Source organism: Dipodomys merriami, unplaced genomic scaffold, assembly GCF_024711535.1.
Source record: "Dipodomys merriami isolate MVZ:Mamm:240054 unplaced genomic scaffold, mDipMer1.0.p SCAF_136, whole genome shotgun sequence".
Classification (NCBI taxonomy): domain Eukaryota; kingdom Metazoa; phylum Chordata; class Mammalia; order Rodentia; family Heteromyidae; genus Dipodomys; species Dipodomys merriami.
This window is the reverse complement of record NW_027202671.1, coordinates 1,329,218-1,353,778: the sequence shown is the minus strand read 5'-3', so window position 1 is coordinate 1,353,778 and position 24,561 is coordinate 1,329,218. Positions and strand designations below refer to the sequence as shown.

Sequence of the window (24,561 nt, the reverse complement as noted above, 5' to 3'; positions counted from 1 at the left end):
GCCACCTTCCCAGCCCAACATCTAAGATATTTATTTACTTTGTTGCAAGACTGGGATTTGAACTAGTTATCTGAAGCTTTTGCTTATTGGCTAGTGCTCTACCCTCTGAGCCATGCCTCCAACCATTTTTATAATTTATTTAATGACTTTTGCTTGTTTATGTGGTACTGAGGAATTGAACCCAGGGTCTCACGCATGCTAGGCAAGCACTCCACCACTAAGCTACATTCCCCGCCCAACATACTTACTTTAATGGTTACAGGATATTCCTTGCATTTAAATATTTCTCTATTTGTGGTTATCTGGGTTTTGATATTTGTGTGTGTGTGTGTGTGTGTGTGTGTGTGTGTGTGTGTGTGTGTGTGTGTGTGTGTGTGTGTGTGTGTGTGTGTGTGTGTTTGTGTGTGTGTGTGTGTGTTCTTATGAACATTTATGCAGGATAAATTCTTAAAACTGAAACTTTTTGGGTAAAGAGTAAAAACTAGTATAAAAATCAGTGGTCCAGGCTGGGAATGTGGCTACGAAGTAGAGTGCTTGGCTTGCCTAGCATGCAGGAAGCCCTAAGTTCAATTCCTCAGTACCATATAAATAGAAAAGGCTGGAAGTGGCTCTGTGGCTCAAGTGGTAGAGTGCTAGCCTTGAGCAAAAGAAGCTCAGGGACAGTGCCCGGGCCCCAAGTTGAGCCCCAGGACTGGCCAAAAAAAAAAAAAAAAATCAGTGATCCAATGTCTAGAAGTGCCTGGAGGTGAAAGAGCTGAGTTCTGTGGGGACATGTTTTCTGGATCATAGCACTGATACCACCGAGTAATGAAGTGTTTCACAGGAGTACTACCACCAGTCTCAAGGAGTCCAGGTAGAGCCTCTGCTCTTACTAGAAGCAAGTTTCTGCTCCCACATGGGAGTTTAGAAGCATATTTAGATGTTTGTATACTAGTGGACTGCTAGTTATACAGAAACACCCAGTTACACTACCCTTAGGGTCTGCCTCCTCTTTAAGCACCTCTGTGTGATTCCTCAGACCTGTTCAGAGGCTGTGAACAAAGCCCGCTTTGTTCTCAGACATGGTGCACGGCAGCCTCTGAGTAGTAGGGCTACAGTTAAGGATGCAGACCTCCCTGTCTGGCCATGATGTTGTATGTGTTGGCACTTTAGCCCCAACCGTTCTTGGGTCTATTTGGCTGAGTTCTGGTGCCCAGATCCTCCTTAAGGAGCAACACTGAGATCGCCTCACAGGGGAGGAAGGGAGTCTTGAAGACACTTCTCTACATATTGATTTACCTTTCAGTTCTTTCTCACCCTAGCCCTTCCTCTTTGACTGCCTTCCAACCACACATCAAAAACTTCCAATACCTTTGGATAGGGTTTCCTTAACCATGAGTCACACTCAACCTTAGTGCTTACCTGTCCTCTGCTCCCTGCCTGTTCCAGGAGGAGATGGCCCAGTTTTGGATTCTTGTTTGTATTGTTATATAAGTGACTCAAGACTTCACTATTTGGCTGGGAAGGTGGCTCAGTGGTAGAACGCTTGCCTTGCATGCCTGAGGCCCTGGGTTCGATTCCTCAGCACCACATAAGCAACAAGAAAAAAGCCGGAAGTGGCGCTGTGGCCCAAGTGGTAGAGTGCTAGCCTTGAGCTGAAGAGCTGAGGGACAGCACCCAGGCCCAGAGTTCAGGCCTCACGACTGGACCCCAAAAAAAAAAAAAAAAAAGACTTCACTGTCATTTTGGTGTGTGGCTTTAACCAGCTACTTATTATATGGCAACTCCACTGAGCTCCTCCCCTTCCTGCCCGGTTGAGACTGTTCCATCTCCATGAAACTAGATCCCTAGTTCCATCTCTGAAATAACCAGATATCAACTCCCTTCTCCCTCTCTAATACTGAGAATTGAACTGGGGCCTTGAGCTATGTCTCCAGCCCCAGATAACAAACTTCTTTGCCCACTGGTTCTCAATAACTGGACACATTACTTAATCTGTGTAAGGCAAGGGCCAGATCCAAAACTTATTTGATGCCTGTATATCACTCTTTATTTTTCATGCGTGTGCATGTGCATGTGTGCTGATCTTTTTTTTTTTTTTGGCCAGTCATGGGGCCTGAACTCTGGGTCTGGGTGCTGTCCCTCAAGGCTCAAGGCTCAAGGCTAGCGCTCTACCACTTGAGACACAGCTCTACTTCTGGCTTTTTTTACTTATGTGGTGCTGAGGAATCGAACCCAGGGCCTCATGCATGCAAGGCAAGCAGTCTACCACTGAGCCACCTTCCCAGCCCCTGTGTGCTGATCTTAAACTAAGCTTAAACTCAGGGCCTGGCTGCTGTCCCTGAGCTTTTATGCTCAAAGCAAGTGCTTTACCACTTGACCCACAGCTTCATATTGGACTTTTGGCGAATTATTGGAGATGAGAGTTTTGCTCAGGTTGGCTTCAAACCACAGTCCTCACATCTCAGCCTCCTGAGTAGCTTGGATTTCAGGTATGAGCTACTGGTTCATTTCATATATCACTTTATATATCTCATTTTGTTTCATCCTTATAACACCATGTAGTGGGGCCCCATTCTCATTTCAAGGATGAGAAGACTGGGTGATTCTTTACATTTAAGCTCTTAGCCAGAGTAGTACCAGGACACAAGCCAGGATCCATCTAATACCCTGCTCTGTGCACCATCCCATGCCACCTCCCCAAAGGCTATAGGCTTATTGCTTAGCTTTGGAATCCACCCTTTTGTGGCTCCTGAAGAAGACAGCCATAAACATCTGGCAGCAGAGAGGCATGTACCTTGGGGTCTTCCTTCACCCCCAGGAAGAGGTCATCCTTCAGCCCTTTCTGGCAGTGCTCACATGTGCAGTCAAAGTAGTATTGCTTCTTCAGCTGCTTCTTTCGCTCCTCACTGACATTGAGGAAGTCGACATAGGACACCGTCAGCTCCTCTCCTTCAGAGATCTTGCCCAGGGCCCGGAGTTCAATTCTAGAGCAGGGCAAAGGGAGTCAGTGGGATCCAGGCGTAGCAGCACAGGATTTGTGCTTTGCATGGCTTCCAGGAGTCAAGTCTCAAATACAACAATGTTTCCTGACATTCTGAGAAAACTCTCATTCTCTCTAAATAGGGGAAATGTGACCTAAAGCACAGCTCTCTGAATAATTCCACTCTACTCATTATAACAGTTAAGTCTGCTCCATTCTGTGAGGTTGTGTGGTTTGTTTGCTTGTTTGTTTCTGGAATCAACTCTAATAGAATCTCAGTAGAGGGCTGGGCTTGTTTACAAAGCTATACACAGCTTCTATGTGCCTACAATTATCCATGTACCCTTAACTATTGATTATGTGTAACAAGGGAAGGGAGAAATAATAACATGAAATTTTCAAGCAAAAAAAGATCTATAATTTATTTATGGTTAGGAGGCTACTCCCTCAGAAACACACATTTAGTTACCCACATCTTGGCTCATTACATACCTAACTTTGAGCCCCTCACACTTTACAGTTCAGCCTAATTTCATGCCTATATCATGTCAGGGAACATATGCCCACTGAAGATCATTGAAGGCATTTGTACTTATTAGGAGAAATGGTTTAATGGTTGAAGGTGGTTAGCAACAGTATATGGCATTTTAATTGTCTTCTAATCTAGATCTGACCCAACAATTACCCATAACACTACTCTGGTTACCATGGAATAATACAGAATGGGACACAGATAAAAACCTTCTAAAAGAGCTGATATTCCCTCAAGCCAAACAGGTGGAGGCCAGACCAGACTCCCTTGGCCATGTACCTCCTACCACGAGGCCAGACAACTAAGGAAAAGGTGTGGCAAGGCCGGCAAGCTGGGTCCTATGCTGTGCTTCTAAATCCCCCTGGGAACCTGGGTTCCACTGTTTAGTGGGAAAGCAACTTCTAGAGAGCAAGTAGTAGGATACAGAGACTGGGGACCACATCTGACAAAGATCACTATGAAAGACAGCGCAAACACTCCACCCAGGATCCCAAAAGTAGCCCCTTCCATGTCTTTTGAGATGAAAACTAAAGGAGGCATCTGACCACTTATGACTACAATCTTTTTCTCTCAGACAGGTGCACACCTGTAATCTAGGCACTTGAGAGACTGAGGCAAGAGGGTCCCAAGTTCAAAACCAGCCCAGGCTATATAGTAAGTCTTTGTCTCAAAATAAATAACTAAATAATTTTTTTTAACTTTCCTCAAAGTCAAATATAATGACATGTCCAATAAATGAGGTACATAAATATGTATCAAAACAACTAATAGAGAGTCTGGAAAATCTAAATGCTTGCTTACTTTTTGTTTCTTTTTAATTTTTTTAAATTTTAGTACTATATTTGGAACTCAGATCTTAGCAATTGCTAGGCAGGTATTTAACTGCTTGAACCATGTCCCAGGTTCCTTTTCCTTCTTTCCTTTCTTTCCCAGCCCCAATTTTGCCAGGAGCTGTCGTTAGTAAAGAGATGAAAGACACATGGGAGAGGAAGGCAGGCTGATTGCCACACTGCAGCTACTCTCAATATTTCCAAGCCCCAGACACATGTCACACACAGGGACACTGATACCAGAGATGTAAGCAACTTCCCTGAAGGTCTCACAGCACTTGGACAACAGAGACAGAATGAGAAGATAAGTACCATTCATGCTTCCACAAGTCACACCAGCCTCTCCTGATGGTTTTCAGCTGTTTCCTCTCTGTGATACATGCATGGAAAAAGAAATGCATCTAACCCCCTACCTTTTAGGAACCCGTTACTGTCCTAAATAGTTCTATGTGAGCTTCTCTGGGGCAAGTGTAGAGGGTGCATGGCTGGAGTTTTGCAGATTATTGAAGTGATATTACAGAGTTTTCAAAACCAAATTAACTTGATATCATTTGACTATGACAAATGCATGCCACTTTACATTAGAGATGCTCCTTGTCATACAGAGGGTGTATTCCACAATTACAACAAATATAATATGTTGACATATAATTGGTTGAAAATGTATTTAATATAGCTAACCTGTCAAGCATCATAGCCGAGGACTGGGAATGTTGCTTAGTGTAATAGTGCTTGCCTCGCATGCATGAAGTCCTCGGTTCAATTCCTCAGTACTACATAAACATAAAAAGCCAGAAGTGACACTATGGCTCAAGTGGTAGAGTGCTAGCTTTGAGCAAAAGAATCTCAGGTACAGCACCCAGGCCCTGAGCTCAAGCCCCAGAACTGGCAAAACAAGGACAAAAACAAATATCATAGCTGAACCTACCTGCCTTAAATGCATTCATTTAATTAATTGGACAAAACTATCTAACACAAAACTTATTTTATAATAAAATACTATACATGGACTCATACAACTTATTGAATACTATACTGGAAGTGAAATGCAGAATGTGTGTATGAGTATAACTTTATCATAAAGTTAAAAAAGTTAAGTCAAACTATCTTAAATTAGGAACCACCTTACTTGATAAGAGCTGACAGACAAATTGTGATTAAAATAAAAGCTATAACAGTCAGGAAATGAAAGTTCTAGCATTAAGCCCTTCCTCCAATCAGCTTCTATGGCTAATCATTCCCCCACACTGGACCTAGAGCCCTTCCACTTCCAACACTTCAATTCCACAATTCTGCTAATTGAGCACAAGTAGATGACTTGCAGAGATCAGGAAGCCACAGGGGTATAAAACTAGAAAGGTCCCTAAAGATGATGACCTCTTGACCTTCCCTTTACAAACATGGAACCCAAGCTCAGGAGACAATGAGACTCATCCAAGCAGACAGTGCTTGCTAGCACAGATGATTCAATTACCCCCACAACTCATTCCAAAGCCATGCACTATTTTATCCCTAAGCTAAAGACCTGCCTGAGCAAATGACCGATCAGTGGATCATATGATTAGTAAGAAAAGTAAAAAGTACTACAGGCACTAGTGGCTCATGCCTGTAATCCTGTCTACTCAGAAGGCTAAGATCTAAGGATCACTGTTGTAAGGCAGAAAAGTTCATGAGAACCTTATGTCCAGTTAACCAGCAAAAAGCCAGAAGTGGAGCATGGCTTAAGAGCAACAGCCTTGAGTGAAATCAAGTGAGAAGACAATGCCCTGAGTTCAAGCTCCACTTCCAGCACATGCACACATGCACATGCATACACACACATACACACACACACACACACACACACACACACGCACACCACACACACGCACAACCACACACACACACAAAATACACACACACACACACACACACACACACACACACACACACACACACAAAAGTAAAACATCACCTAAAAGCAAATTCCAAAAACAGTAAGCAAAATATATGAATACCTATTTACCAAACTATCATGGTTATAAGTGCTCTTCTCAGAGTGCAGTCTAGGTAAGAAGTTGAAATTTTAAACATAATCCTTTAGTAGATCAATAGCATCAATAGTCCTCAGTTCATGGTAAGCAGTGTTCAGGGGTATAATAGATCTTTGCTAAGGTGGTCTAGACTAGAGAATTCATGCTTCAAGGCTGGGGAAGTGAGAAACATGAGTAAGGAAAGAGAGAGAAAGAAAGCATAAGAAAACAAAGGCAAGGCAGGCAGTGGTGGGTGGGTGAGAAGTCAATGGTTAATTTCAATGCATTAAAAATGTGCCATCACTCAATGAAGACCAGACACTGGAGTGCAGGACATTACAGATGGGTGGCAGACAGGGATACTTGGGAGGGGGTGGTCCCAGCAAACCAGGCAAGTGAGGGAGATGGGTCAGAGGGACAGGGATGCTGGAAAAGACTGACCCACCTCATCTGGGTGTGAAACATGGATTTCACTGCCTCATGACTGAAAGACAAAACAGACATCCAAATGCAAGTCAATTCCATTGGCTGATCTGGAGCACAGCATTGTGGGTCATACTACCAAGGCCTTGGCCATCCTGGTAATTATCCCAGCCCCTCCTAGCAAGGCTCATGCAGCAGAATTCAACCTGGTATATAGAGGAATCACACTGGATTTGGAATGCAAAGTGCTAGATTCAAAGGTTCTCAGTGTAGAACAAATAACTTCCCTTCCATGGGCCTCAGTGCCTCACCTGTTAGAAGGTAATGAAACTATCAAACTGGGTGTTTGTGGCTTATGCCTATAGTCTTAGCTACTCAGGAGGCTGAGACCTAAGGATCACAGTTCTAAGCTAGTCCAGGCATAAAAGCCTCTGAGACTCTTACCTCCAATTAGCCAGCAAAAAGCCACATGGAGCTGTGGCTCAAGTGTTTGAATGCTAGCCTTAAGCAAAAAGGCAAAGGGAAAATGTGCAAGGTCTGAGTTCAAACCCCAGCACTGGCACAAAAGTGAGAGAGAGAGAGAGAGAGAGAGAGAGAGAGAGAGAGAGAGAGAGAGAGAGAGAGAGAGAGAGAGAGAGAGAGAGAGAGAGAGCAGCTGTGAAGAAACAATGTATAGTGCAGAAAGTGCAGCATTGTTCTTGTCCCATTGACAGGCATCATGGATATTCAGGTATCATGGCCTGTTTGGAATGAGTATCTTGGGGAGAGTTTTCATTGTATATATGGAGACTGGTGAGGGACAGGCAGCATGTAAAAATTGTTGGAGTTAGAATTGGGCCCCCAATACCATGTCCAGGGTTCTTTCCACTATGCCAGGCAGCTAGGCAATGACTGTAAAAACTGCTTCTCTTGTACAAAAGCCAAGAATCCCAGATATACTGGCTGCTCAAGATTAGTAAATGCAAAGAAGCCAAAGCACACACCAAACATGACCTGAAGAAAGGTCAATGGCTACACATAGTGACAAGAAGAGCCTGGGTCACTGTCACTTAGAAGAGGGACATCTAGAAAGTTGGACCCTGTATATGACTAAATTTGATCTGCTCTCTGCTAACTAGGCTAAGCTCATTAGACTACAGGACTACAGGCCTCTTGGAGGATTCCATGAAGTTCAGCCAAATGACCCAGAGAGGCTTAGGAAATGAAACACAGAGCCTGGAAAATGTTACCATCAGTGTACAAAGTGAACTTTCTTAGCCCCAGCATCTTTCTCAATTGCTTTAGAGCCTGACTTTAGAAATAGAGGAGAAAGGGGAAATTAGAGTCATTGCTAGGTGAAGGCTTGAGCCTGATTCTCAGTAGAGACATGGAAACCATAATTTCTGGTATCTAGGTTTGGGGATAGGAAGGAGGAAGCTACTCATGTTGAAGGCTGAATCAGCTTGTTTCTGTTATACAAGATCATCTTTAAGAGCATACGCAATGAATATAGCTCAGGCCTCCTTCCTCGGATTTCTCCAGCGTGAACCATGGACAAAACCAGGTGCTTGGAGCAGGGAGTGTGGCTTACTGGTACTTGCCTAGCATGCATGAAGCCCTGAGTTCAATTCCTCAGTACCACATAAGCAGAAAAAAAAAACAGAAGTGGTGCTGTGACTTAAGTGGTAGAATGCTAACCTTGAACAAAAGAAGTTCAGGGACAGTGCCCAGGCCCTGAGTTCAAACCCTAGGACTGGCAAAAAAAAAAAAAAAAAAAAAAAGGTGCTCATCTCATTGACTGATCCCTCTCTATTCACGTCCCATCTGCAGGATCCAGTCTTTGCCCTCATGTCCTTCATTTGTGTTAGCCTCAGGGCAGAATTGTGAGGGCCACATCCCCCAGGGTCCTTTGTTCTCTGGTCTTCTGGAGTTGGAGGAGTCCAGAAGGTTGGAGGACAGTCTACCGTGGTTCCAGTAGTGACTGGCTTCTCTGCTGGCATGGTTGTAACCACAGTTGAGCTGCCAGGGCCCCTCTACCATGGTTTAGGCTCTAACTGGCTGTAGAAAGGGAGTGAACTCTACTTGTCCCTCTAAGACTAGAGGCTATAGAGTTTTCTTGTGCTCTAGACCTTGATTGCTTGCCATTCCTGTTCAGTTCCTAAATCCTGTCTACACTTCTATTGTTCTCATTAAATTCTCTGTGGATAGATCCCTTTGAGTATGCCTTCCAACATACATTCTTGCCAAGCCATTCTTAAGCATTCTCTGATGTCGTTTCTAGGTAAGCAACCATAAGCTTCAAGTTTTAGAATCGAAGTTAGAGATTTATCTAAGTAGCCTTGAGAACGAGACAAATTTAAATCTGATCCCAAAGGAATTCCTTACTCTCCGCCTCAATTTTTTTTCTCCTAGCCACAATTAATCTAGAATGAGATTTAGGGTTGCTGAACCTTGGACATCCATGGCTCAAGTTCAATTCTGACTATTGAACCAAAGGAGACCCCAATGTCCTCCTCCCCATCTCACACCCCAGGCGCAGTACTCACTTGCCATTATTGAATATGACCGTGCAGTTGGGCCAGCAGTCATGGTTCACCAGGCCCAGGTTGGGGAAGATGCCCACACCCACCGCCTGCAGGCCTCTCTGGTCACTGAGGGTGAAGCCATTGCAGTTAATCTACCCAGAAGAGAGGACAAAAGAGTTGGTCAGCAGGTAGAGGTGGGGTAGAACACCATCCTAGCTATTGCAAGTGTAAATCTTAAAAGTGTGAGCCTGGAGTTACTTGGAGAGTCTGGAAACAATCTCTTACTCTCTATGGGACTCCACATGACCCACAAAATGGAACACCATTATGGAAGCTCTCAGTGGCTGTGTTCTAGAAGGGCTAAAGATGGAAATGTTGAATTCCTTTTTCTGCATTTGAGTTTTACATGAGGACTCCTTGGTGTCTTTGTTTTGCTCTCCATTCCCTGCCCACTTGCCTTGCCGGTTTGGATGTACACATGTGTATCAAGTGTGTGTCTGTGTGTTCCAGTATATTCAAGTGTATTGTATACACATGTGTGGGCACAAGTAGAGGCTTTGGCACCAGGCAGATTGCTTCTAGACATTTCTTAACCATCAGCTAACCAGACAGCCCTCAGAGATTATGAAGCTTCTCTAGTTCCAGGTCTGCCTATGAAACCAGAATATTGAATAATTAACCTTACCTTGTATTGTAAAGATTGCATGGAATACTATAGCATGGGAATCTGGGATGACACATCTACATGGCACTATGGCTGGGTTATGGTGCTCGGATAGTTTATTTGGTGAAACATCATTTATGTTTCTGTGAAGCTATTTCTTTTTGGATAAGATTAATATTTAAATTGGAGAATTTTGAGTAAAAGCAGATTGTCTTCCTCAATGAGGGTGGGTCTCATCTAATCAGTTAAAGATCTTTTTTCTTTTTTTCTTTTCAGTCAGTAAGGGAGTGACTTGAATTCCAGGCCTGAGAACTGTTCCTGAGTTTTTTTGCTCAAGGCTAGCACTCTACCACTTCAAGCCACAGCTCCAGTGGTCAATTGGCAATAAGAGGCTCACAGAGGGGCTGAGAAAGTGGCTCAGTGGTAGAGTGCTTACCTTGTATGCGTGGGGCCCTGGGTTCAATTCCTCAGCACCAAGTAAGCAGAAAAAGCCAGAACTGGTGTTGTGGCTCAAGTGGTAGAGCACTAGCCTTGATCTGAAGAACTGAAGAACTAAGGGACAATGCCCAGGCCCATAGTTCAGGCCCCATGACCAAAAAAAAAAAAAAAAGTCTAACAGACTTTTATCAAAGCCAGCTGGGCCTAGCTTTGAACTGTATTGCTCAGATCTCGGCCTCCTAAGTAGCTAGAATTACAGACCTAAGCCACCACTGCCTGGCTAGTTAAAGATCTTAATAGAATAGAGATTGACTTTTCCTGAGCAAGAAGGAATTGGGCTGAAAGGGTGGCTTAGTGGTAGAGTGCTTGCCTCGCATGCACGAAGCCCTGGGTTCAATTCCTCAGTACCACATACACAGAAAAAGCCACAAGTGGTACTGTTGCTCAAGTGGTAAGAGTGCTAGCCTGGAGCCAAAGAAGCTCAGGTAGAGTGCTCAGGCCCTGAGTTCAAGCTCCAGGACTGGCAAAAAAAAAAGAAGAAGAAGAAGGAATTATGTCAGAAGATGGCCTTTGAATGAACTGCAGCTCTTTCTTAGTTGTCCAAACCCCAACAGTGCATGACTTCTCAAAATAAACAACCCCATCTCTATCTTTTTCTGCATGTGTTCATGCTGTTCTTGACGTTATTACTGTTACTATAACCTCTCTCTTCAGCCTAATCACCATCACCATGTAAGGTGTGGCCCAACACACAGAAGCCATCCAGACATACCCCAAAGCCCAAAGCCTGAGGCTCCAGATCCACCAGGCTCCTCCATCTAGTTCCTGGACTCCTGTGCCCTTGCTTGCTTCTGTCCTTCCAACCAGGAAGGCCTGACTCACTGCTTCAGGCTCCCCAAACATCCTGCCCAGGAGACATGAGAAAGGGTCTTCTTTCTAAAGTGAGTGATGGGCAGACCATAATGTGGACCAAGTCTTTGTTTTCAGGAGAAAACTGAGAAGGTACAGATAGACCAGAAGATTAATTACCATCTAAGTCCAGTACTCAGAGAATGACAAATGAGTAGTTTGTAGAAGGGGTAACAATGTGAATTAGGGTATAAATGATGTAGTAAGAAGACCAGAAAGAGTGTAGACAAGGGGTCTTAATTTTAAGCTTCTGTCCCCTCCAGCCCTCTTGGCCACCTTTCCTGATGTCTGGAAACTTCTTGACTGGGCAATGCCAGCTGTAACCATGGCCCATCTTTTATTAAGGGTTAAGAACTCTGAATTTTTTTTGGGGGGGGGCGGTCACTTGTGGGGCTTGAACTCAGGGCCTGGACACTGTCCCTGAGCCTCTTTGTGCTCAAGGCTAGTGCTCTACCACTTGAGCCACAGTGCACTCCCAGTTTTTGAGTAGTTTATTGGAGATACGTGTTTTATGGGGAATTTTCTGCTCAGACTGGCTTTAAACCACAATCCTCAGATCTCAGCCTACAGAGTAGCTAGGATTACAGGTGTGAGTTGCCAGCACCCAACGTTTATGTTTTTTAATGGGGACATTTAAGGTTCTGTCAGAAGGACCAGCAGGTGTTTTGGCTATATCTGGGAAGTACAGGGCAGATTCCAACAATCCTTGGCTGCCTGGGTTAGATCCGATTGACAAGAGGAGGGCGCTGGAGGAGAGAGGACAAGGAATCAGGGCACAGGGCTATACCACTCCAAAGATGTGAGAGATGTATTGCATGCTGAACTGCTGGCTCTGGGGCGGCCAGTACTGCAGGAACGTGTCCACATCCATCCGCAGCTCCTTCTTCTCCTCCTCCCCAAAGTTCTCCACGTGGTTCTGCAAGTCATCCACCGACACCAGGCAGCCCTCCGTGAGCCCCGTGCCCTCTCTCTCCACCCGCCACATGATGCGGGCAGCCAGTCTGTGGGAAGGGACAGACTTTGTCTGAGAGGCCACACCCACCACATTGTCCTTCAGGCTTTCATTCAACAAACACCAAACACCGGGTACCTCAGAGGCCAGGCAGTGTCAGGCTCTTGAACTACATGAAAGGACAATCTATCATAATGTTTCTTATGATAGGGGAAATATAAGTAAACAACATTGTTTTGAGTAGTGTTAAATGCTGGGCAGAAAATAAAAGGGGTAACAAGATGGAGAGAAATGAAGTGGCTTGGCCTGATGGAGAAACAGCAAGAAGACCCAGATGGCTGAGTAGAGGAGTGGAGAGCAGGAGCTGGGCCACTCAGGGCCTGGGGACATGGAGAGGGACAGCAGTCTGGTGTCTCCTAACAGTACAGCTTACTGGTAGGGAGCTGGGTAAATTGCATCTGGGCATAATACATTCTGCCACCCCTCCAGAAGTACTTGGAGGGGTGTGTGGGGAGGGAGGGGGGAGCTTGAATTCAGAGCCTCACACTCTTAATTAGCTTTTTTTCTCAATGTCAGTCAGTGCTTTCCTTCTTGAACCACCAATTCCAATTGCATCTTTTTTTTTTGTTTAATTGGAGACAAAGTGTCCCAAAGTGTCTACCCAGCCAAGCTCAGTTCCTAACCTCTATCTTCAGCCATCAGCCTCCTGAGTAGCTAAGATCTTAGACTTGAGTTGACAACTCCAACTGAACTAATTCTTAATGATAGGACAGAGAGAAAGTGGAGAAGACAGCCTTAGGGGATAAATAGCATAAGCAAAGGCCCCAGAGGTAGCCATGGATAGAGCCCATTCAGGAAGCAGGAAGAGGCCTGGCCAGACTAGAGCAGAGGGGTCTGGGGAAGGAGAGGGAAGGAGGGACAGGAGGAGGTCTAGAGAGCAGGGAGCTTCATGACTAGGCCTTCCTTTTTAACTGTTAGGCAGCTCTGTCCCACAAAGTGAATCCTGTGACCTAGGGACACAGTGTCTCTCTGCCACCCACAGTGCTGTCCAGGTCCCTGGGAGGGGCTGCTGGGCCCGGATCAGATCAAGTCAGTCCCACCTCTTGGCAAACCACAAACTCTTTTCTTGTCTCATTTAGGTCAGAGGTATTTCTGGAGACTTGACCTACGTGAGACTTGACCTACGTGAGTCCATAGGTGCCTGGGGACCAAGGTGTCCCTACATGGAGTCCTGAGCAGCTTTAGAATGAAAGAAGACTCCATGCCTAGCTTCAGTGTCTCCCACCTGTCACCCTAGCTACTCAAGAGGCTGAGATCTAGCATCGATAGTGGTCTGAAGCCATCCTAGGCAGAAAAGCCTATGAGACTCTTATCTCCACTGATCTACTAAAAATGCTGGAAGTAGAGCAGTGACTCAAGTGATAGAGTGCTAACTAGCCTTGAGTACAAAAGCTCAGAGATAGCGCTCAGGCCCTGAGTTCAAGACCTAGGACTAGCAAAATGAAGAGAAGAGAGGGGAAATACAGTCAATAATTCAATGTATAATCCTACAAAATTAAGAAGAGTGAGAGAAGGAGTGGATAGGGAAGGAGAGGGTGAGAATGTTGAAAGGAATGACACTGATCAAGATGCACTGTATTAACAAACTGCTTTGTTAAATGGAAGGAGGAGGAAGAATAAGAGGAGGTGAGGCTGGGGCTCCAGATTAGGTGTGGAAAAGACCTGTAGCCTCTAAGTCCTAGGCCTGCTTCATCAGGGGCAGCCGCAGCTGTAGACCCCCAGCTCTCCCTGGTGGATCCAAGGGCATGACTAGAAGAAGGGACCATCAGGTCTCTTGGACGCTCTTTTCCACAGCCAGTGCCAATGTTGTCCTGCTACCATCCTGTCTGATGTGTGGAACTCCCAAGCCCACCCCCCCCGACCCCCACCCAACTCTGACCTGATGTTCTCATTGGGCACCTTTCCAAATCTCTTGATGGCAGAACACTCGTTCTTATGGTTCAGCCAGGCATCCTTCTGGCAGGTGCGGTCACAGTAATGGGCAAACTTGCATTGTCCGCAGCGATGGAGCTTCTCTTGCCTCTTGAAGCAGGTGTGGCACACAAAATTAATGAGGCTGCCCGTGGAGGAAGAAAACACAGGGTTAGTGGGGGGCTCTCTTGGGACATTTTCTCTTGTTACAAAACATGAGCATTGGCTGGGTGAGCTAGAAAAAAAAAGACTGCTTTGGGGTCATGGTCTAGTGGCACAGATTAGGACTTGAATTTGATGATGGGTTTTATTTTTGTTTTGTTTGACACAGCCCTAAGGTGAAGAGCATATTGTATAATGAGAAAACAGGGATCGAGAATATGGAAGGGGGCCAGGCGCCGGTGGCTCACGCCTGTAATCCTAGCTACTCAGGAGGCTGAGATCTGTGGATCATGGTTCAAAGCCAGCCCAGGCAGGAAAATCTATGAGACTCTTATCTCAATAAACCACTAGAAAACTGGAAGTGGTGCTGTGGCTCAAGTGGTAGAGTGCTCGCCTTGAGCTGAAGAGCACAGGGAAAGCACTCAGGCCCCACAACCGACAAAAAAAAAAGACTAAGAAAGGAGTTCTGGTCTCTCCCTCCTGCTCCTGCTCCTGCTCCTGCTCCTCCTTCTCTTCCTCCTCTTCCCTCTCATGTGTGTGTATTTGTGCATGTATATGTGTATGCCAGTCCTGGGGCTTGAATTCGGGGCCTGGATGCTGTCTCTGAGCTTCTTTTGCTCAAAGGTATCACTTTACCACTTGACTCATTTTAGCTTTCTGGGATGGGGGCGGGATAGTTAATTGGAGATCAGAATCTCATGGACATTCCTGTCTGGGCTGATTTTGAACAGAGATCCTCAGATCTCAGCCTCCTGAATAGCTAGGGTTACAGGCATGAGCTATGGGCACCAGGCTCTCCTTTTTTTTTCTTCCTCTTTTTTTCTTTTAAATGTATTATTATTATAAAGGTGAATACAGTTACTTAAGTCAAGCAAGGACTACACTTTTTTCTACAATGTCACTCCTTCCCCAGCTCTCTCCCAGCTTTTCCTCCCATTCCCACCCACAAGTTTCTCCCTTTTCTAATAAAGCCACAATGTTTCAATCATTAGAACTCCACATTGATTTTAATCTTAACTACTTCCCAAAGGCCCCACCTCTAAATACCTGCCATCTTAATAGCTCACAATAAAGATTAAATGCTACACAGCAAACCTTGGGGACACACTCGGCTTCAAACTACGGCTGAGAGCCTATTGAAAAGCACACAGCACTGACCATGGAGAAACTTGGCTTCCAGTCCTAGCTCTAAGCTGGTCTTTATCCTTCAAAATTATAGATCCCTGCTTTTCAAAATGAGGAGCTTGAGCTTTCAAATGGTCTTTTTGTTATAATCAGACTTTTCACAGACTTTTTTTTTTTTCTTTTGTCAGTCGTGGGGCTTGAACTCTGGGCCTGGGCGCTGTCCCTCAGCTCTTCAGCTCAAGGTGAGCGCTCTACCACTTGAGCTACAGCGCCACTTCTGGTTTTCTAGTGGTTTATTGGAGATAGGAGTCTCACGGTCTTTCCTGCCCGGGCTGGCTTTGAACCGCAATCCTCAGATCTCAGCCTCCTGAGTAGCTAGGATTACAGGCGTGAGCCACCAGCGCCCAGCTTCACAGAACTTTTGAAGTGACCTCAATGTGAGAGACACAATGCCTTCTGCAGGTAGGCTTTTGGTCAGTTCATTTCACAGTGTCAATTCATGAGCTCTACTGGACGAGTACTGGGATACAGTGAGCAAGTCACCCAAAACCCAAGCAAACATGTGGTCACCATGTAATGTGCTGAATATTATTAAAAGGAAGTTTTTTCTAGAACATGTCAGAAAAGACCCCAGAGGAACCTGGGAGTCTTGAAATTCGTCATGGACCCCTTGCCAAAAAAATTATGTCATAGGCACTGTGTTATATATATCACCTCCCATATATATATATATATATATATATATATATATACACACACACACACACACACACACACACACACACACACACACACACACACACACACACATACACACACACACACACACATATGTATAACAAATCACAATCTGACATGGTGGTACATACCTATAATCCCAACCCTCAGGAGACTGACTGCAAGTTAAGGCCAACCTGGGCTATATAGTTAAACTCTAACTCAAGAAAACCATAAAACAAAAGCAGAACAGTTTGTGGCTGGCCAATTCTAATTGTCATGTACTTCCCTGTGTTAAGTGTGACTTTGCCTTCCCAGGAAACACACTCCTGTACCCCAGTGTAGCCGTCTGGCCAGGTCAGTTCCTTAAAATTTTGCTAGCCACTGCTGCTGTTTCTTTCCTCTTCTCTGAGTTGAACCCTCCCAGCTCCTTCAAATGATCCTTGTACAGCTTCTGCTGACATGCCTCCAGCCATCAAACGAAGATGGCAATTACAGTGCAGTCAAGCAAGACACATGGACATGGCTAGGGGTCAGGCTCCAGAACTAGACCAAGGCCAGGCCTGGTGGTCCACTGTGGCATCAAGAAGGGAAGTTGGGTTCTGGTGGCTCACACCTGTAATCCTAGCTACTTAGGGGGCTAAGATCTGAGGATCATGGTTTGAAGCCAGCCCTGGCAGAGAAGTCCATAAGACTCTTATTTTCAAATAACCACCAAAACACTGGAAGTGTGGCTCAAGTGGTAGAGCATTGGACTTGAGCAAGAAAGCTCAGGGACATCTCCCAGGCACTGAGTTCATGTCCTAGGACCAGCATAATTTAAAAACAAGCAAAAAAAAAAACCCCAAAGAACAAAAATCATAAAGGAGAGAACAATTCTACCACTGAGCTATACTCTAAGCTTTGTTTTTGTTTTTTTTTTTGTTTTTAAAACTGTTTAATCAACACATTCTAGTAGTAATAATCTTTCAACCTGGCAAGCTAGCAGGAAGTAAATGGTCCCTGTGGGGACAAAGACAAACTCCCCCTCCCCCACTGCTTCTCCCAGTGTGGGAGAGTGTTCAAAAGACTATAAAGTCCCCAAACCCCCTTTTGGATCCCAGGAGTAAGAGTGCTTATTCCCACCAGCCTTGGGACAGCGGTAGTGAGGAAATAATGACCTTCACAAGTATCTATCCTGTCTCCTGTTCACTCAAGTAGTAACTTCATTCATTCAGAACTTCGCAATGTCAGTGCAATGCTGGCTTTGAGCAGTGATGCTCAGATCTCAGCCTCTTGAGTAGCTAAGACCACTGGTGTCCATGGATTGGTGCTATTGGCTCCTTCCATTCACTTTCTATATGCAAGTTTTCACCAAGCCCCTCTAGGGAAGTGGTGGTCATTATCCTCACAGGTATTATTCTTGGAAGTCCTGGCTGCTAGCCAGTGCGTCCAGCCAGAGAACAGAAGTCCCCAAACAGTCCACCCACTTTACCAGTACATCTTTTGCCTGCAGGAGGACCCCCACTCAGGCCTTGTTCTGCAGCCCCACCCTGGGTTGCTGTTATCTGTCAGAGTTGAGAAGGCTGGAAAGGCAGCTGCTCCTCAGCTCCTTATATGGAAATGATCAGTGACTGGCAGATAAATAAATACAAAGACAAGGTGTATGCATGCTGGACAGACAGCCTGCCACACCACTATCAAAGAGGACTGAGCCAAAGAAAGATTCTCCCTGTCTGGTCTTATTAACAAAAATGTTAGGGTAAAATTTTGTAGTACTAAATGTCAAGCCTAGCTGTGAATTTTGCTCTCTATCTTGACTAAATTTGCAAAAATGGTCTCAGATTGTCAACATAATTGATACACTTTGATGAGCTATGAATTTTCTAATTAAATTTTGCTTGCTTGCCATGATTTTTATATGCATGATACTTTGATTAAACAAATATTAGTTTTTTGCCATAGTTATATTATAAAATGTTATTACCACTAAGGGAGTTTAGATTTGTTGTTTTATTTTGGGGGGGGGGGGGGTCCAGTTGTGGGGCCTGAACTCTGGGCCTGGGTGCTGTCCCTCAGCTCTTCAGCTCAAGGCTAGCGCTCTACCACTTGAGCCACAGCATCACTTCTGGCTTTTTTCTTTTGCTTATGTGGTGCTGAGGAATCGAACCCAGGGCCTCATGCATGCATGGCAAGCGCTCTACCACTGAGCCACCTTCCCAGCCCAGGAGTTTAGATTTTAAAAATCAAGTTAGATTTAATTGTATGTTTCTTACAAATAAAAATAAATTTGTAAAAAAGCTAAAAAGGAAAAAAAGTCCACAAAACTCCAAGCCCACCAAATAGTAGAGAATATTCCATCCTTTAAGTACCCACACTACCGTTTTTTAATTCCTTTTCTCATTTTCTTCCTTTTTACCTTTTCTCCCTCTTCCTCTCCTTCCCACCTTCCTTTCTTTCATAAGGATTTATTGAGCATCAATTACAGGCTTTATTATCACATGCTTATTATCTATTATTGAGTTAGGTAACAGAGGGCCTTACATAAAGAGAATACTGGAGAATAAAGAGAATACTGGCCTTAGAGATAAAGAGAATACTTGCTTCCAGCAGTATCCAGGCTGAGCTGGTACAAAAATATAAGTAAAGAAGATGAGATCCTAGTCCACAACTGGTGGAGACAATCAGAGGGACATTCAGCAGGGAGGTGAAGAGGATTTGCCTTGCTGGGATAAAGAAGAACTGAGTTTGTCCTCAGATAAGGTCAAGGTCTTCCAGAAAGAGGCCCTGGCTGTGTCAAAGCTTTGAAGTAGGGGCAAGCACAGACACTCTAAGATATAGGAGTGGCTGTTGGGGATCATAGGAATCATAGTGAGAAATGATGTTGGAAAGACAATCTGTGAGGGATCTGGAATACTTCCTCTGCAGTACCTTGCAATTGCAGACAATTTGCAATGTGACCAGATTGATGTGTCTATGTAATTTTTCAGTGACTCCTGTCCGCCCCTGAGGGGCATTGCTGTGTTCGTGTTGCATTACTATACACCTAGGTATAAGTTAGACACTTCAGCTTCCTTGTTCAGGAATAGAGTGGGCCCTTTTTATTTTGTCTGTTGAAGCAGAGTCTTGCCATGTAACCCAAGCTGGCTTCTAACTCACAATCCTCCTACTTCAGCCTCCCATTCATACTGGAATTACAGCCAGTGCACATAGCACCTCCTCCTGTATGTATTTCTGTGCATCCTCTGTGTTCACACTCCTCATCCCAAGTTGAAGTCATATCCCCAGATGTAAATGAGTGGAGATGGCCTCATTGTGGAGGTAGGTGGTATAGTCTAGGTTTAAAAGGAAATTTTTGCCAGATATGGTAATATCTGGGGAGGGGAGGGAAGGGGAGAAGGGGAAGAAGAAGAAAAAAGAGAAGAGAGGAAGGGGATTGGAAGAGAGGGAAAAGGAGAAGAGAGGATAAAAAAAGAAAGAGAAGAGGCTATTACTCCTAAACTTTAGAATCTGAGGACTATTCAGTAGATGTTTTAGCAATGGCACTCACAGCAGGCTGTCACACAACAGCATGTCTTTCCTAAAAGCAAAAGTCTAAATTTACTATGGTTATCCTCAATAACCAAGAGCAAACATCAAAAGGGAAATATATATATATATATATATATATACATACATATATATATATTTCATATAGCAGTTTTATGTGCAATGGCTTCAAACTGGAAATGATCCAGATGTCATTTAGCAGGTGCATGGCTCAACAAACTTGTCCATACACATGGGGTACTACATAGCAACAAAAAGGAAGGAGCCACAGGTAAATGGAACACCTGCCTGAGTCTCCACAGAATTATGACTGTGCAACAAGACAGTCCCAAAAGGTGACACACTGTGTGGTCCCACTTAAACAACACTGTAATGATAGAGTTATAGAAATGGAGACTATATGACTGTGCTAGGGTTGTCAGGGATTATGCAGGAGGTGGGGACAGGGGAGAAGTGGGTGTGGCTATACAAGGACCTCCTGCAAGGCCTGGGTATTTAGGGACACTTAAAAAAAATAATTTTAGGGCTGGGAAGGCGGCTCAGTGGTAGAGCACTTGCCTTGCATGCCTGAAGCCCTGAGTTCAATTCCTTAGCACCACATAAGCAAAAAGAAAAAAGCCGGAAGTGGTGCTGAGGCTCAAGTGGTAGAGTGCTAGCCTTGAGCTGAAGAGCTGAGGGACAGCGCCCAGGCCCAGAATTCAGGCCCCACCACCGGACCCAAATAATAATAATAATAATAATAATAATAATTTTAGAGCTGGGAAGGTGGCTCAGTGGTAGAGCGCTTGCCTTGCATGCATGAGGCCCTGGGTTCCATTCCTCAGCACCACATAAACAGAAAAAGCTGGAAGTGGTGCTGTGGCTCAAGTGGTAGAGCACTAGCCTCGAGCTGAAGAGCTCAGGGACCGCGCCCAGACCCAGAGTTAGGCCCCACAACTGACAAAATAATAATAATTTTATTGTTATTATTAAAGAGTTGTACAGAGGAGCTACTGTTTCATAAGTCAGATGATGAGTACATATCCTTCTTTTCTTTTTTTTTTTGACAATGTCATGAAGAGGCTATTCTTTAACAAATATTTTAACAAACACATATTTCTTCATTTTCTGAACAAATGGTTCAGGAATTTACCTAATCCTTTTATGAAATTACTTCCATTTATAGATCATTTGTCCTCCACCACTCCTTCCCCAGCTGTTCCCAGTTTAGAGGCTGTCAGTGTGCTCTGTGTGCCAGGGCTGCTCCTGGCTTCCCACAGGCACATAGAGAACCACATAGATACCCAGCCCAGCTGTCCCCACTGGGTGCTAAGAAGCTCATCCCTGCTTCCATGTTCACAAACAGCCTGCCTAACACCAAGTTCCTTAAAAGTTCTCAACTTGACAGGCACTGATGGCTCATACCTGCAATCCTAGCTACTCAGGAGGTTGAGATCTGAGCATGGCAATTTGAAGCCAACCCAAGAGGGAAAGTATATAAGATTCTTATCTCTAACAAAACTACCAACAAGAAGTAGTAGTGGAGCTGTGACTCAAGTGGTAGGGTGCTAGCCTTGAGCAAATAAAGCTCAGGGACAGTGCCTAGACCCTGAGTTCAAGCCCAGGACTGGCACAAAAATTGTAATAAATGAAGTTCTCAACTTTTCCCTCACACATCTTCTCCCTAACCCTGAATATGAGCATCCTAGGCACTTTGGTCCACTTAAGCAGACTCATTTAAAGCTGGTTACATTTTTCAAATATTTTGTTATTATAAAGGTGATGTACAGAGGGGTTGCAATTATATAAGTCAGGTAAAGAATACATTTCTTGCCAGGTGCTGGTGGCTCACACCTGTAATCCTAGCTACTCAGGAAGCTGAGATCTGAAAATCATGGTTCGAAGCCAGCCCAGGTAGGAAAATTCATGAGACTCTTATCTCCAATAAACTACTCAGAAAAAGCCAGAAGTGGTACTGTGGCTTAAGTGGTAGAGTGCTAGCCTGGAACACAGAGAGGCTCAGGGACAAAACCCAGGCCCTGAGTTCAAGCCCCGGGCCCCCTTCCCTCCTATTCTAGTTTTTCCCTCCCATCCCTACCCACAAGTTGTATTAGTTCATATTCAACATAGTGTCTAATAAGTACAACTGCTAGATTTGCTTACTCTTTGTCCCTCCATTTCTCTGCCTCCCAAAGACAGATAAAAGAGTAAATAAGACAAGGCTGGGAATGTGACTTAGTGGTAGACTTCTTGTCTAGCATGCATGAAGCCCTGGGTTCAAGTCCTCAGTACCACATAAATCAAAAAAGCTGGAAATGGCACTGTGGTTCAAGTGGTAAAGTGCTGGCCTGAGTTCGAGCCCAAGTACTGGACAAAAGAAATGAAAGGAGGGCCGGGAAGGTGGCTCAGTGGTAGAGCGCTTGCCTTGCATGCCTGAGGCCCTGGGTTCGATTCCTCAGCACCACATAAGCAAAAAGAAAAAAGCCGGAAGTGACGCTGTGGCTCAAGTGGTAGAGCACTAGCCTTGAGCTGAAGAGCTGAGGGACAGCGCCCAGGCCCAGAGTTCAGGCCCACGACCGGACCCCCCCCCCCCCAAAAAAAAAAAGGAAGAAAGAAAGAAATGAAAGGGAAACAGCAATAAAGAAAAAAAACTCTTGTTTCCATTTCCAGGAGTTCGTTTCCATAAGTATTATTCTGTATGAACTGAGGTGCATAGGCATTGCCCTTTGTGTTCCTCTCCTAAGAGTATCCTCCTTTGGTCTCACTATGTGAAAGCTGGTCACATTTGAAGAATTTAAACTTTTATTTAATGTTTATTTTAAAAATTCAAAGAAGTGTTAGAGCACATTCCTAGTATGTGCAAGATCCTGGATTGATGAGCTGAGAAGTTGACCCAGTGGTAGAGTGGTTGCCTCGCATGCATGAGGCCCTGGGTTTGATTCCTCAGTACCACATAAGCAGAAAAAAGCCAGAAGTGGTGGTGTGGCTCAAGTGGTAGAGTGCTAACTTTGAGCTGAAGAGCTGAGGGGCAGTGCCCAGGCCCAGAGTTCAAGCCCCACCACCAGACCCCCCCCCCAAAAAAAAAAGATCCTGGGTTGAGTCCAAAGAACAGAGAGAAAAGGAACTTGCTGTTGCCAGTGGCTCACGCACCTGTAATCCTAGTTAGTCATGCAGCTTAGATCTGTAGATCCCACTTCAAAGCCAGCTGGGCAGAAAAATGATACTTTTATCTCCAATTAACCAGCAGAAAGCCAGAAGTGAACTTGTGGCTTAAGTGGCAGAGCTCCGGCCTTGAGCAAAAAAAGTTTAGGGACAGCATCAGCGTCCAGGCCCTGAATTCAAGCTCCAGTACTGGCACACACACACACACACACACACACACACACACACACACACACACACACACACACACACACACACACACACACACACACACACACACACACACACACACACACACACACACACACACACACACACACACACACACACGAGGAGGAAGAGGAAAATGAGGAGAAAAAGAATAAGAAGCAGCCACACACACACACACACACACACACACACACACACAAGGAGGAAGAGGAAAATGAGGAGGAGAAAAAGAATAAGAAGCAGCCACAAACGTCTCTTAATAGGAAAATAAGTAAGTGAGATGTCATGTATTATAGGGTAGAATATTTAGCAGTTAAACTCAGGATTAATACAGCTTATGAGTCAATACTGATAGCGTTACATGTCATTTAAAGAAAGATATTTGAAGGCCTAAATATCTATAGACTAGTTTCCACAAGGATAAGCATTTTAAAATATGCTATTTAGAGGGGAAAATAATGTTTTAAAGTAACACATAAAGTATTATACTATTTCTATATAAAGCAAAAATAGACAATCTATAGCTATATATCTTGATAAGAACAGACAGATACATGTAACAAACATTCTAGAAGGAAACACATTAAAATCATCACATGGATTATCTCTAAGGAAAAGCATAGGAGACTAGGGTTGGACCAGACTCTTAACTTTTTTTGAAAAGTAAAGAGGTGCCTGTGTTGTGTTACTTGTGTATTTACAATTAATTTCTTACACTCTCAACAACTTCTTTGCCCTCTAATAGACTTCTAGGTTCTTGTATATACCAAAAGAAGCTAAAGAGTTTTCTGTAAGAATATATTCCCCCAGAACCACACCCACCTTTCCACCCACAACACACCCTCCCAGCCAACTTCACCCCCTTAAAAGAAGATGTCCCAAAGTCCTGTTCACCTGCAACCCCTCTAGGGACCACAACAAATTCCAGGAAATGGCTCCTCACAGGAAGGGGAAAAAAAAGCACCAGCATTAACAGTGCCACTCTGTTAAGGATCCATAACCCTTAGCCCTTCCCTTAACGGTTTTGAGAGCAAAGCATTGGGAAATTTCTCACCCACTAGGCTAATGAAGGAGAGGATGGCCACTCCCCGGGTTTCATACCTGTCAAAAACCACTGCAGAATATGCCCGCTCGGCAAAGATGACATCAGCCGCCCAAAACTCCTTTGTGGCCTTCAGACCCCGGCCTTTGCCCTCAGAAGTGAAGATCTCCACATTCTCCATGTCCCCTATTGTCATCTCAGAGCCTGTTAGGCCAGCGAGGTAGATATCACACTGCACCCAGCCTCTGGTGGCTGCTGCTATTTAGCACCTTCAGTGTCCCAAGAGGAGGACTATAAATGGACAGGCCACTTCCCCTTCCCCACCCCCCTGAGCCACTAGGCCCTTACCTCCCCCTCACCACTTTCCCTGGAGGCAGGCATGGGGAGGGAGCATGAGGACAGTGACCTGATAGAAGTGACTATGAGTTCGTGTGGTCTT

The 24,561-nt window shown here is 44.7% G+C and overlaps 1 protein-coding gene across 2 annotated transcripts in view; it reads right to left on the bottom strand.

Annotated features, from left to right (window-relative positions):
- Positions 1 to 24,354, bottom strand: part of LOC138825234 (histone-lysine N-methyltransferase Smyd1-like) — a 33,458-nt gene extending 9,104 nt beyond the window's left edge. Inside the window, exons 1-6 of one of the 2 annotated variants that reach the window (XM_070019645.1) lie at positions 24,182 to 24,354; positions 14,166 to 14,342; positions 12,062 to 12,275; positions 9,285 to 9,415; positions 6,782 to 6,820; positions 2,777 to 2,966 (exon numbers count right to left, since the gene is read on the bottom strand). In XM_070019645.1, the coding sequence (XP_069875746.1) occupies positions 2,777 to 2,966; positions 6,782 to 6,820; positions 9,285 to 9,415; positions 12,062 to 12,275; positions 14,166 to 14,342; positions 24,182 to 24,318 (888 nt within the window). In that variant the 5' untranslated portion in view covers positions 24,319 to 24,354. The remainder of the gene's footprint in view (positions 1 to 2,776; positions 2,967 to 6,781; positions 6,821 to 9,284; positions 9,416 to 12,061; positions 12,276 to 14,165; positions 14,343 to 24,181) is intronic. The other variant, XM_070019646.1, reaches the window with a different exon arrangement.
- Between the last annotated feature and the right edge of the window lie 207 nt (positions 24,355 to 24,561).